Below are 13,052 nucleotides of genomic sequence, written 5' to 3'. Positions count from 1 at the left end.
ATGGGTCACATCTTCGTCTCATTTCAAGACGGTTCTTGTATGATATTCCAGGTGCACATCAGCAGAATGCTCGTCTATCCTCAGAGTATCATCACTTCACCACCGTAAACTTCACTTCCCCTGCGCCCTCAAACTCGATTTTCGTACCCATCTCCAACCCTGCACTACTCCAAGAAGCAAGGTAGTTCATTACCTCATCTACCGTATCCTCTGTCCACCACCACGATCCGCCGAGATGGCAGAGTATGTACTCCTTCCCAACCTCTAGCTCCAACCTACTTAAATTCCCGCCTCCGAAATCCAACTCTCGGTGCTCCGTATACGCTCCTTCGAATCGTATGAATTCGTGTCTTTCATTTTCGTAATGCTCTCGATCTACATCTAGATAGGGTTCGAGCTTGCAGCGCGACGTTGCGTCGAGGATTGCCAAGTCGGATTGAAGAGACTTGACCCATGCGCGATCTGCATGGACTGTAAAGGGATACGCGGCGTCCGTCGAGAACGTGAGCGTGAAAGCGAGTTTCTTGGTGAGGGAGGAGAGAGAGTATGTTGATGGTGCTGATAGAGAGGCGGTGACTTTTGGTGTCTTTGGTCGCGAACTTCGGGTCTCGAAGATGATTGTGTCGTTGCCGTTGGCGGCCTGCCAGGGTATAGTCGGTGTGGCTGGTGTAGGAAGTTCAGACGCAGATAGCAAACCGCCCGGGCTTCTTGAAAGAGAAGTCGAAGTATTCACCGCGCTGACTGGCCAATGCGAAATCGGGGTTGTCGGTTTGAAGCACAGTCTGTACTTCCTATCTGGTCGGAGAGCAGTAGTAATGAACGGCATTTCGCAGGATTTACTGGGCGTCCCTGTAGTAAAGATGACTTCGCTTTGGTCTTCACGAAAGAGAACTGGCTCTGTGCCTTGGCGCACGACTTCAACTTCCTCACCTGTCTCGTTGTCGAGACACTGGATAAATTGGCTGGAGTTCATGGGCTGGTAAAGCCTCGAGCCTGCGAGACCATCTTGGAGGTATATAACTCCCTCTTTAAAATTGTACTCTGCGATGATGAGGACTATGAAGAAGACGGGATCGTTTGAGAGATAGCATGTTCTTGTAACGAGAAGCTCGGCTTCAGCCCGCGAGCGAAAATCGGTCATTTCGTCGATGTTACTGGGTATCGGAATTACTACGGTCTATCGATTGATTCCAAGGTCATGTGTAACATGCGAGCAGAGCTTGATTGTGATTCAGAAAGTGTTGCAGTTCTTGACTGTGCCCGTCGGCTGATGTACACCACCTGGGCACTGACGTCAGAGGTCTCATCACTCAGTATCAGTAGAGGACGCTTCCACGCAGCACAATCAAATGAGCGACCTTTAGGTCGTTCAAATCCAAATCCACTCCCTTCTCATCCTCTCATTTACCACCAGCCTACAGATCAACCCAACACTTAGTACATCTCTGCCTCGCCAAACCAAACGGCCTTTGTCCCTCCTCATCCTCCCAAGTCTCCGTATCAAACTCACTAACTACCCTTCCCTTAAACGGCTCCTCCGCACCATCGCTCCAAAGATGCGTCACAGCATCCGCAATACACTCAATCTGAATACCTCTAAACCCCATCAACTTGGCCTCGCGCCGCAGCCAACGCGCCGCGCCCGACGCAACACCCTCGCCCTCGTAGTCATGGCGTGTAGACGTCGCGTTACGCATCAGCACCTGGCCTGGTGCGGTAGCTTTCCACTCCGCTGGATCCCTCGGGTCGAGCTTCCGTAGAGCGCCGAAGAGCGGACCAAATTCTGGTATCGCTTCGTCTACCGGGCCCATCTTCGCGGGATCGAGAGGGACGAAGTTGTCGTACGACAACGCTATGCTGACCAATGGGAAATCCATCTGGCGGAGTAGTCTCAAGCCCTCTGCTTTTCGTCCTTGGGTTTGCTCCACGCTATTCTCCTCCGGTTCATTGACATCCCAGAATAGCTTCCCGCCTGCTTCTTTCGCCTCGGGGGTCTTGAACTGGTATTCTGTGTCGAACACGCCGTAGGATAGACCAGAGTCGATTTGGTGGGCGACGAGGTACTCGAGTTTTCTGGCACTTTCTAGTGTCCAGCGGCCGAGTGCTTTGTCGGGCCAGATGTGCTGCCAGATCGCGGAGTGGAAACCGTGGCTGTGGGCTAAGATGGCGGTCGCCCAGAGCAGATCTTTGGGTTCTAGTTTACGGATCTCATAGCGGGGCTTTAGAGAGGAGGGGTTAGAGGGAGTAGGCGTCTTTGTGTTTGTTGCTGGTTTGGACATGTTCGCGTATGTGAAGGCGAGTGCCTATTGGGACGGTCTCGACTAGTAGGAGGCGGAGGGCTTAGTTTTGATGTCGATGAGGAAGTAGTTCCTGGTTCGCAGGAGGTGTATTGTGTCCACGCTGAGAGATGTTGAGCTTCGAATGCTAGCTAGCCTACGCACTCTTATAGAGAATGAGGCAAGAGCGACAATGTACGGATAACTAGTACGTGAGTATTCAATAACAGATAGTCCGGTGTGCAAGAAAGGCGCGATTAGAAATTGAAAGTTATGCGTGCGAGTGTGTTGGAGGGCGCACTTCATGCATCAAAAGGGCTCAAGCGGATGACCCACGAATTCAGCGCAAACTGGCCAGCAAGCTTGTAAACCCTATCCAAAGCTTCGCTTCTCGTCCAAGAATGGTCCATAATGCGGGTAACAAATTTTGCGTGCAGGCGCTCTTGTCCGCGTTAGGAGACCAGGATAGTACCAAGCTGCGAGGCTTACGCGCCTGAATGCAGTATGTTGAGCCGACCCACACATGTTCCTCGTATAAAGTACTATACATCAATATCCTTGTTGACCGCATGCCTTTAGCTAGGAATAGATTTGTAAAGGTCTCGGTTAGCGACAGATGTTGCCACTGTTAATGGTTTTGTAAGATCTGCAAAATTCGTCAAGAAAGTCTCTGTTCCGAATTAGTCATCAGATCCACGATACCCACGACAGTCAAGAGAAGTATGTTTCTTATTGCAGAGTGCAAGGCGCACAGGACGTTAGATTAGACCTTTACCCTCCTGCAATAGCGCAATTCCTCGCTCTTTTAACTTGAATTTCTGGATTTTCCCGCTCGCAGTCTTGGGGTAGTTGTCGACCCAAAAGACGTACTTCGGCACTAGTACATACAGTCAGCATAGTTCCTAGGCGGGCCCGAGGCTTCGAATTCGATGTTGTAGGAGCGCATGGACTTACCTAAATGGTGGCTCAATTTCTCCCTGACCCAGTTTCGCACCTCGTCCGTGGTCACGTTCCCATCATCGCCAGCATGCGTGACTATGAAGGCTGCGACAACCTCACCGTACCGCTCGTCGGGTAGACCCACCACACTAACCTCGCTGATAGCAGGATGAGCGAAGAGACAGTTCTCGACCTCTAGTGGATGGATGTTCTCGCCCCCCTTGATGATCAGATCTTTTATCCTGCCAGTAATCTTGATGTATCCTTCTTCGTCCATAGACGCCTCATCTCCGGTATGCATCCATAGCATACCGTCTTCGTCCGGTTGTAGAACTTCCTCTGTGCGTGCTGTATCACCCCAGTACCCTTTCATGAGGAGGTAGCCTGACACTGCGAGTTCGCCGCGTTGGCCTACGTCAAGTGTGCGCGACCAGTCTGACGGACTGACGACTTTGGCGCGAACATGTGGGAGAAGACGACCGACGCTGTCGATGCGCTTTTCGATCGGGTCGTCCGTGGTGGTCATGGCTGATACAGGAGAGGTCTCGGTCATGCCGTAACAGATGGTCAACTCAGTCAAGTTCAGGTTCTTGTGTAGCTTGCGCATGAGTTCCGAGGGTATAGCAGAGCCTGCTGCAATGCCGGTACGCAGATATTGAAAACCATCTTTGGGTACAGCACCATGAGCCAGCAGCTCCAGTTCAGCTACGAACATGGTGGGGACGCCATAGAGGGCTGTGCATTTGTATTCGCGAACGGCTTCAAGTGTGGCCAGGGCATTGAAGGCTTCGGTGGGAAATACGATGGCGCTACCGTGGGTAGCCGTGGCCATGTATCCCAGAATGCATCCAAAGCAACTACAAACAGTCAGTTGATGTTGACAGTAGATTGCTACAAGGACTTACTGGAACAATGGAGGCGGACAGCACACAACGTCGTCTGGCGTTAATAGCATCCTATCGCCGATGCTGTTTCCGTTGTTCAAAATACTCCTATGACTTAAGCACGCAGCTTTCGGCATGCTTGTAGTGCCAGACGTAAATTGGATATTGACGATGTCATCCGGATGCAGGCCTTGATCTTCGAACGCATTGTCCTGTGCGCCATCCTCGAATACGTGCTCGTATCTCTTTAGACTCCTATAGTCTCCCAGATCCACCCTGCCTTGCGCGTTATTCACCAGTATGACGTTCTTCAGCGACGGGACGAGTTCGGATTCGAGGGTCGAGCCGGCGAGATTGGGTATCAAGTGCGTGAGGAGCGAGATGTTGGATCGCGGGTCTTTACGCGGGAGGTTCGTTTCGGCTCCGATGACGAGATGCGCGGCATCTAGGTGATTGATCGCGTTGAGGACTTGGGGTGCGTTGAACGAGGGATTCAGTGGCACCTGTGTAGCTGTTAGCTGCTAGTGCCCATGCTCCTAGCCGGTTGGCTACATACCAGTATCGCTCCCAGTTTAAACAGCGCGTACGTGAGCTTTCCCTGGTCAGCAACTATGCGTCTCCAACATGCTTCCAACATACAGTAGCGAACTCAGCATTGTTCCCTAGACTGACGGCGACTCTTTCCCCCTTCTTCACGCCAAGCTTCTGCAGTCCCCTGGCAAGCCTGTTCGAGTCGCGATCGAGCGCATCGTACGTCAGGTGTATACGTTGATGGTGCGATATGACTCTATATGAGTATTAGCAACGCGTCTCTGGAGCTTGTGTCAGTCGGCACGTACGCGTTCCTGTCACCGTATTGCTTCACAACCTCGTCAAAGTGCTGTGGCACCGTCTTCTCCAGTAATGGCGGCTATCATAACGTCAGTCTCCACCATCACATCATCGGGAAGCTTGGAACATGCCTCATTGGGCCCAATGCTGTATGCTTGTGTGAGTAGACCGCGTCGTGCGCAGTAAGCAGGCCTACGGGACCTTGCAGCACGAGCAAAGAGCGACCGAAGCATCTTCAGACGCGGAATGCATCCGAGGTAAGGAAGGATACACGTGCATCGTGAGATATGCTCGTGTGGAGAAAGCTGGTGTTAGTGAGCTTCGTTCGGAACTGAGCCGCGGGCCAGGTACGAGACTTGCGGGGTAGCTGTGGAGAGCTAGAGACACGCACGCGGTTGACGTCGGATAGCTGTCAGGGGTCTTCGCCCTCCGACTATGGGCTATGCAACGTAGGCGACATCACTAATCTTGGTGCACAGAAGATAACTTTGAACGTTTCCATACATGAGTCTACACAGAAGCAAGGTCTTGAGATAATCCTAAACTCCAAAGAGATCACTCCTGCTACGTCCCAAATGCTACCGCTCAAACTCAAGCACTCTTCTACTCGCATCACTAGCCGACCGGTTCCTAGCCGGCTTGATCTCTTCCCCAGTACCTGCCGGTGACAGTAGGTCCAGCGGTGCTTCCCCCTTTGATGCGCCCACGTCCACCGTCTCGGCACCCTCCAGGAGGTCCAGGTCTTTCGCATCAACCTCCTCATCATCGTCATCGTCTTCTCGTCCGTGTCGAGCTTCCTTGTCCAGCTCCTTTTGCGCTTCGTCGTATCGCCTCCTCACTTCAGTTGCAACGCGCATTCCGTCATTGACGATGTTGTCGAGCATGCCTCGTAGGCCCTTGCCGGGTGGCACAACACCAGCGCCAGCGCCGCCGACCACACCGCCTAGTCCACCACCTCCGCCGCCTTGTCTTCCAGCATTGGCGAAAGTGGTGAGGTTGTGGAAGCTGGATCCCGAGGACAGCGTCTCGTCGGCCAGGCGGAAGGACGATGAGAAGCCGACTTCGAAGAAATTCAGTAGTGCGTCGTCGGCGAGAATGACCATGCGGAAAGTAGGAAGCGTTATGTGAAGAGGCTTGTTCGGGTCAAGCGCAAGGTTTGCCGACTTTGCCTTGTCGTTGCGCTCTGCAACATCTGATTCAGTGGTATGATTTGATGGTGTTGGTGACATTGGGTTCTTTTCAGACTTCTCGAACGTGGTTGCTGTGGCTTTTGGTGTTGATGGCTCAGATCCAAAGTCTATCAGGTCATCTTCTTCGTCATCGCCAATAGCGAAGTTGTCAACCTCTTCTGAGACCTGGTCGACTGCCTTATTTGACTGATTAGAAGGGTGATCGGGGTCTGCGTACTCGAAACAATGCCGAATGAAGGCGGAGACGCTGCTCAGGAACTGTTCGTCGCGACCGATGCGTTCTGAACCTGCCTCCGAGCTTACGTCAAGTGACGAGGCAGCCGGACTTGGGTCGTGGACGCCTCGCCTCGACAGGAAAAGAAGAGCTTCTGAGATTCTCAAGATACCCTCACGATCAACCCTGCCATCGCCGTCGTCGTCGTAGAGTTCGAAGAAGTAGCTGATGTTGGACATGATGTCCTTTGTGCCCTTTACGTGGGCAAAGCCAGTGACAACATTCTGTAGCGATAATGAATCCGTCATGTCTACATCCCAACGCCGGAACAAGCGTCGCATGAATTCGTGGTCCGCTGGCTCCGGTCCTGTTCCCCACGGTGACATTGGCGGTCGTTTCCTCATACTGTTTCCAAAGTATGAGTGCGGAGACTGAGTGCCACTACCCTCGGGTGGCGAGCTCGGTGAGTCAGTAATTGCCCACTTTGCGATACCTGTATCCTGTAAGCGTACATACTTAGAAACGATGATCCATGACTTACCAGCAAGGAACTCTCTGAAAGCATCGTAGTCCATCTGGGTAGGGCTAGGTCCGAGTGCCACACGACCCTTCTCCGCGTTTCCAGATGTACCCATCACAACCTCAGTCGCCTTCATCCTACTGGCCTTTGCCTTACGCTCGGCCTCTTGTTGCATTATCTCAGCTCTTTGCTGCCGCTCGTACAACACGGCGTAGAACTTGTCGTACAAGAACCCAAGATCATTCACACTTAGCTTCTTGCTATCGGGACCGAGGTTACGTATTGATGTACGCTTGGCGAAGTTTTCGATGTTCTCTAGTACGGCATCCTTGTGCTTCGCACGCTGCTCGGAGATGGTGTTCTGTGTGATGCCCGCAAATTCTTTGAACGCGACCACCATGAGCTCTTGGAATCTAGTGACTGCTCGCAGTTTGGGGTTCTCGGACTTCGGGTGGGCAGACTCGTCAAGCCTTGAGAAGTACGACTTCAAGACTGAGATGAAGGTGCCGTCATCTGTAGCATCGAGTAGTTCCTCGCCATTGATACGCAGGATAGCTAGGCCGATTTGGAAGAGAACCTTTGGGCCTTCGAGGAAGAAAACATCAAGAACGCGGAAAGCAAATATTAGAGGCATAGAGTTGATATAGAGCGAGAGAAACCAAGGTAGAGAAACAACGGACAGCTGCACGTCTGATTTGACCAGATGGTCCCATAGTATGGGCATCGTCTTTTCGACGAGCGATTCGAAGACCTTTTGGTCCAGCAAGGTGCCGTACATGGTTTGTGAGTAGTAGCCGGGCAGGAGGCGGTCACACAGCACGGATAGGAGGAAGAAGGCCTGAGTCTCGGACATGTAACTTGGCTCGTTAGACAAAAGCAGCTGTATATCAAGGGGTACACATACATCAGCAATGCTGCGACCACAATGTTCATCGCCTGGCAGTAGCCAACCTCCTCGTTTGTCCAGCTGTATGCCGTCAAGACTCGTCGGAGCCGGCCGATTCCCTCTTCGGACTGAAAGCCTGGATATTCCGGCAGACTCCTGTTGAGGTCCTTCTCAATCTCATCGATCGCTAACGACTCTCGACCGGAGAACTTTGCTAGGGTCTCGGTGTAGAGGTTCGGGTTCTGTAGGCGCAAGAAGAAGGCGCCCGACGTGAGCTCCCACATCTCGCCTCGTAACCGATTCGGCAGACCGACGCGAATGAGCTTGTGGAAGGTAGGTTGTCGGATGAGAGTTGCGCTTCGGCCGTTATCTGCTGCATGTTAGTAACGTCTTCAAGCACGCTTGGTGGTCATACCTCTAAGATACTCGCGCCATAGCCGTATCTTTGTCGCATCCCTCAGCTTCCGTGCGTTGCCTGGGTATTTGAAGATCATGCCTAGGCCGGTATCTGGGTGTTCTCGCGCTTGCTTGCCATCATCTCCGGCCTTCTTCTGCTCGGCGTCTGTGAGAAGATACTCCGAGTAGCATTGCCCCACTACCTTGCGCAGATTGTCTACCTCCTTGACGCCCTCTCTCAGTCCCTTCTTGAGAGCATCGCAAAAGCGTTCGCAGGCCTGTCGCGACCCCGCGAGCTGAATCGTAAGCTTCTGACCAGCAGGCACCTGCGATTTCGAGTCTGGTATGCCGTTCCACGTTGTTATCGCCAGCGCAAACATGTAGCTCTGACTATGCAGCCGCTCCACCCGTCGTATGCCGCATAGCGGTAATGTGAAACCGTTGCCCGCAGGTCCCGCGCCGTGAGTCTGCCCGGTGAAGCTGCTGGAGGAGCTCAGGCTCGCGGTATTGGCGAAGCTTGAGCCCTGTGTGGAGAAGCAGAGATACTGCTCGCTCAGGTGCAGCTTTCCGACATAGTGGTTGCCCTGGCTGCGCTCCTTCTCCGATGTGACGTCGCCGGGGCCCCTCGTGGAATGGTGGGGTTGAAGAGTAAGCTCGGCGGTAATCTCTTGGAGGGGGTTCTGCGAGTCGGGAAGGCGGAATTGGTAGCGGAAGAGGGTGGCTTTGGAGGGTCGGCGGTCTGACGATGCGGGAGCGGCTATGGTGTTGAGCGTGGGTTCGATGTACTGCTGCGCCTTCTGCACCAAATTCGAGATGTTGAACATGGCTTCGGGCCGGCCAAAGAAGCAGAGTGAGGGTCGGTTATGGTGTATTGTGTGACTGTTTATGCCACATGACGCGACTAGATTAGCCCTCGTGAAGCGCCTTGGAGGGACTGGAGCTTTATGCAGGGCTGGTGTTGGTGGAGTCGCACGGCCACAAAGAGGCTGAGAACCGGGATGACTAAGACACGCGCTGGGCAGCTGTATCATGACCTGCCTAGGACTATGACGCATCCGCCAATTTCAAAGACAATGCAAGAGTCAATTTCACGCGGACAGAAACGGGAGTGGGTCGCGTCTTTTTCAATGATTGATTATCTGGAGATTTCTCATACTATTATTGAAGCTGCCATATCGCCTTCTGTCGCCAGACTGCGCCCAAACTAACACTCCAGCTGGTGGACTTCTTCACCCTATCGTACATTCTTGCGCTCTCGCTCACGTTACTCCACTGTAAACTCTAGCTTAAGTGCATGTGTAGGCTCCGTCAACTCGGAGATCGGCACCCTGGATTTGGTCAGTAGTTGCTCATCGGTGCGACTGATCATCACTTACAGTAACGTAGGAACTCGCGTCACTAGACAAGAAGGTGACGGCACCCATCAAGTCCTCAGGACGTCCCATCTTACCAACGGGAATGAGAGAAGTCCACTGCTTCTGGAGGTCTGGGTTGTCGTCGAGAATCTTCTTGGTGCTACATCTTTGTTAGCATCTGCACAGTCTTCGTCTCTCAGTGTACTTACAGCGCAGTAAGCATGTATCCAGGCGAAATGCAGTTGACTCGAATGCCAGCGCCAGCCCACTCGACCGCCAAACTGGAGGCCAGATGTCTGACAGCTGCCTTAGCGGCGTTGTACGGAGCCTGCGGCTGTGGGACGTTGACAATGGCTCCGGACATGCTACCAATCATGACGATGCTGCCCGGTACCTTCCTCTCCATGAGGTGCTTCGCGACTGCCACAGAGTACAGGTAGGTACCGTCAACATTGACTCCCCAGAGCTTCTGTATGCGGTCATGGGGGTAGGAGATGGCATCGTAGTTCTCGGTGAAGCCAGCCGATGTAACGAGGTTGTCGACCTTGCCGTGCTTCTTCAGGATCTCGGCAAAAGATTGGTTGACAGACGTCGGGCTCGAGACGTCGCAGAAATGTGCTGTGACCTTGGGGATTCTATATTTTGACTTAGTTGAGGTCGTTGGTTCTGCATATGAGTTTCTTACCTCCGAGACCCTGGGTTCTCCTTCTTGAAGATATCGAGCAGGCCCTTGGCTGACCGCTCACCCTCTTCCTTGTTCATGTCGACAATGGCTACATCGGCTCCAGAGGTCACCAAGGCTTGCGCCATGACTAGACCCAGACCTCGGGCTCCACCAGTGACGACAGCGACCTTACCTTCCATGGAGAAGGAAGCCAGCGTGCGCTTGAAGTGCTCCCCTCCTCGACCCACGACGGGGTTGGAAGGTGGTAGGTCCTTCTCTTCTGGGTACTCGACGACAATGTCGTCTCGGGTACGTGCATACTGACCCTCGTGCTCCCCGCTCTCACCAGGCTCGCCTGATGTGGTTGCAGCGTTGACATCATCCTCGTTGGAGGGGTCCTTGTCGAAGCGACTAGGCGACGACGTGAAATGTCGCTGTGAGGAGATAGCTGACTGTGCTGGTCTGAAGGATGCACGGGGAGCTTGGGCTCTGGCCGCGCGTGCGACTTGACGGAAAACCTGAGATCTGAACATGGCTGTGGTAGAAAGCCCAATTCAATTGGACGTCGCAGTTGGTAGGGAGAAGCTCTGAATTATGAGGAGAAGGTAAGCGTCGAGGTAAAGTAGATTATCTGAGGTGATTCTAGAAGGCTCTCGAGTCAAGGTGATACGACTTAGGAAGGAAGCAAGCTAGAACAGGGCAAGAAGTGGGAAATGAAGAAGAAGAATCAAGTGAGGTTGGGAGTGAAGCTCACGATGCCCAAGCAGCTGGCAAATAATTTCGGTCCTTCCAAGAGCTTGAGCTTCTCCCCCACCGCGTTTTGTTGACGGACGCCTCTGACGACAGGTCTATGCAGGGCCAGGATTTGGCGAGGCCATCCCGCATGCACTCCCACCTCCGCACACTCCGCACACTGCATCCTGGCCTGTCTGGTTGATTGTCTCCATTGAAATCACACGCCGTCGCGGTTGGCACTCCACCTCCAGGGCGCTCAGTGGAGCCGCCCTAGCCGTTTGTCCTCTCCGCACTACCGCAGCTCAGCAAATCCTGACCGCCTGCTACCCCACGCTGCAGCCACTTGCCTGCCACCAGACGCGTCCACGGGTGCACCACCACCCTCCCCGTGCATGCCCTTACCTGTACTGTAGACGTCTTACGTGTGTTGTTAATTCCAGCAATAACTCTGTTCGTACCTTCCAAGCCCTCGTTTGCACCTTCCCCGCCCTCGTCATCCCTGGTGCCACATCGTGATCGCCCTCAACAAGCCGGAATTGTGCTGACCGACGCGTCTGCAGCGACACGACAGCATCGTGATCCGTCATGTTTGAACTCTACCTCCTTACCTTCAATGCCGCGCGCAACCTCGTCGATCCCCAGTCCCTCGCGCCTTCCTTCTTCGACGCCCTCCCCAAAGACACGCCTCTGCCCGACATCGTCGCCATATCCCTGCAGGAGGTTGCGCCCATCGCCTACTCGTTCCTCGGAGGCTCCTATCTGAAGCCTTACTTTGACCGCGTGACCACGACAGTCCAGCTTGCCGCCGACCTCCGCAGCAATGGCAGCGACTCACTCGAGCACATCGCGACGCGCAGCCTGGGCATGACGGCCCTGATGCTCTTCGCCAAACCCCACGTCATACAGAGGATACAGTGGATACAGTCGGCAGGCGCAGGTGTCGGCTTCTCCAACATGGGCAACAAGGGCGCCGTTGCCATGCGCGTCTGCTTCTCGTGCCCCGACTCTGAAGATACTCTCGATCTCACCTTTGCGGCCGCCCATCTTGCGCCCATGGAGAGCAATATTGACGCGCGGAACAAAGACTGGGAGAATCTGGTGCGGAACCTGGTCTTTGTCAACAACGATGACTCCCCGTACAGCTCAAGCGAAGAGCGACCGCTGCTTGGCCCCTCGTCTGAGACACCAGCCGACCACAACGGTCTCTTTACGCCTGGCAACCACGTCTTCTTCTACGGCGACTTGAACTACCGCACACACGACAGCCCACCAGAAGAGGGTGCGGATCAATCATACCCTCAGCCGACAGCGTCCGAATCGTCGCCAACACACTACTCACATCTGCTGAAGAAGGACCAACTGATAAGAGAAAAGGACGCTAAACGCACCCTGCATGGCTTCCAAGAAATGCCTATCAACTTCCCGCCTACATACAAGTACGCCACCTCACATGGCAAGAACTCCAACGCGCCCAAGCGATCTGGAGAGGACGACTCATGGGAGTGGTCGAAACATCGGTATCCCTCATGGTGCGACCGAATCCTCTACCTCCCATCCGGGTCTTCATCAGACCTTGAGCCGCAAATTTACACCGCCTTGCCCGTACAGCCGACGTCCGACCATCGACCGGTTGCTCTATCTGTGCGCGTTGATGACAAGCCTATCAAGATGGGCGTGAATGACGTTCTTTCCAGGCCACCCTTTGAGTTCAACCCACAGTGGAAAGCCAGGAGAGACGCAGCTCGACGGTGGGAGCTTATCGTAGGCGTCATGTCGTATCTCGCTCTGACCGGCAAGGGCAGGATCATTCTCATCACCTTCCTGGGTGTGGTCATTGGCAGTTTATTCCTTGCTGGGTCACTGACCAGGTAATCTTGTGGACGACCACATTCTCCTATGGAATTAATTTATTTCTCCTGCGTAATGGTTCCATCTCCAGTTCCACTGGTCTTGGAGATGCTCGATCGACGTGCGTGTCGGCATGCCTGTGGCCTGCACCTCTTCTAGAAACTGGATCATCTTGCATCGGTCCTGATCATCCTGCAGTACGGTGCCAAACTTATGTACTGTATACGCGGCGTCCCATTGCGCAGAAATACAATGAGCGTTGCACCGAGCGATAGCTATCATCTCTCTCAAACCTCTCAAGACTTCATCATGTA

At 53.7% G+C, this 13,052-nt stretch overlaps 4 protein-coding genes across 4 annotated transcripts; 1 reads left to right on the top strand and 3 right to left on the bottom strand.

Moving 5' to 3' along the window:
* Positions 1-677: 677 nt before the first annotated feature.
* Positions 678-2,279, bottom strand: J4E92_004022 (uncharacterized protein; the record flags this gene model as incomplete). The annotated part of the gene is made up of 4 exons (XM_051495415.1): positions 678-741; positions 789-795; positions 841-1,170; positions 1,511-2,279. The coding sequence occupies 4 exons, from the start codon at positions 2,277-2,279 to the stop codon at positions 678-680; spliced, it is 1,170 nt and encodes a 389-aa protein (XP_051354434.1).
* Positions 2,280-3,034: 755 nt separating this feature from the next.
* Positions 3,035-8,960, bottom strand: J4E92_004021 (uncharacterized protein; the record flags this gene model as incomplete). The annotated part of the gene is made up of 10 exons (XM_051495414.1): positions 3,035-3,153; positions 3,231-4,072; positions 4,121-4,602; positions 4,656-4,691; positions 4,739-4,886; positions 4,939-5,009; positions 5,530-6,827; positions 6,876-7,711; positions 7,759-8,110; positions 8,156-8,960. 10 exons carry the CDS (start codon positions 8,958-8,960, stop codon positions 3,035-3,037), a joined length of 4,989 nt encoding a protein of 1,662 aa, XP_051354433.1.
* A 462-nt stretch (positions 8,961-9,422) lies between these two features.
* On the bottom strand, positions 9,423-10,688 carry J4E92_004020 (uncharacterized protein; the record flags this gene model as incomplete). Its single annotated transcript, XM_051495413.1, has 4 exons — positions 9,423-9,464; positions 9,513-9,651; positions 9,701-10,126; positions 10,177-10,688. The coding sequence occupies 4 exons, from the start codon at positions 10,686-10,688 to the stop codon at positions 9,423-9,425; spliced, it is 1,119 nt and encodes a 372-aa protein (XP_051354432.1).
* A 787-nt stretch (positions 10,689-11,475) lies between these two features.
* Positions 11,476-12,762, top strand: J4E92_004019 (uncharacterized protein; the record flags this gene model as incomplete). The annotated part of the gene is made up of 1 exon (XM_051495412.1): positions 11,476-12,762. One exon carries the CDS (start codon positions 11,476-11,478, stop codon positions 12,760-12,762), a length of 1,287 nt encoding a protein of 428 aa, XP_051354431.1.
* Between the last annotated feature and the right edge of the window lie 290 nt (positions 12,763-13,052).

This window comes from Alternaria infectoria, assembly GCF_024043175.1.
Source record: "Alternaria infectoria strain BMP 0036 chromosome Unknown scaffold_5, whole genome shotgun sequence".
In the NCBI taxonomy this organism is placed as follows: Eukaryota; Fungi; Ascomycota; class Dothideomycetes; order Pleosporales; family Pleosporaceae; genus Alternaria; species Alternaria infectoria.
The sequence above is the reverse complement of the archived record's forward strand: the minus strand, read 5'-3'. Positions and strand labels throughout refer to the sequence as shown.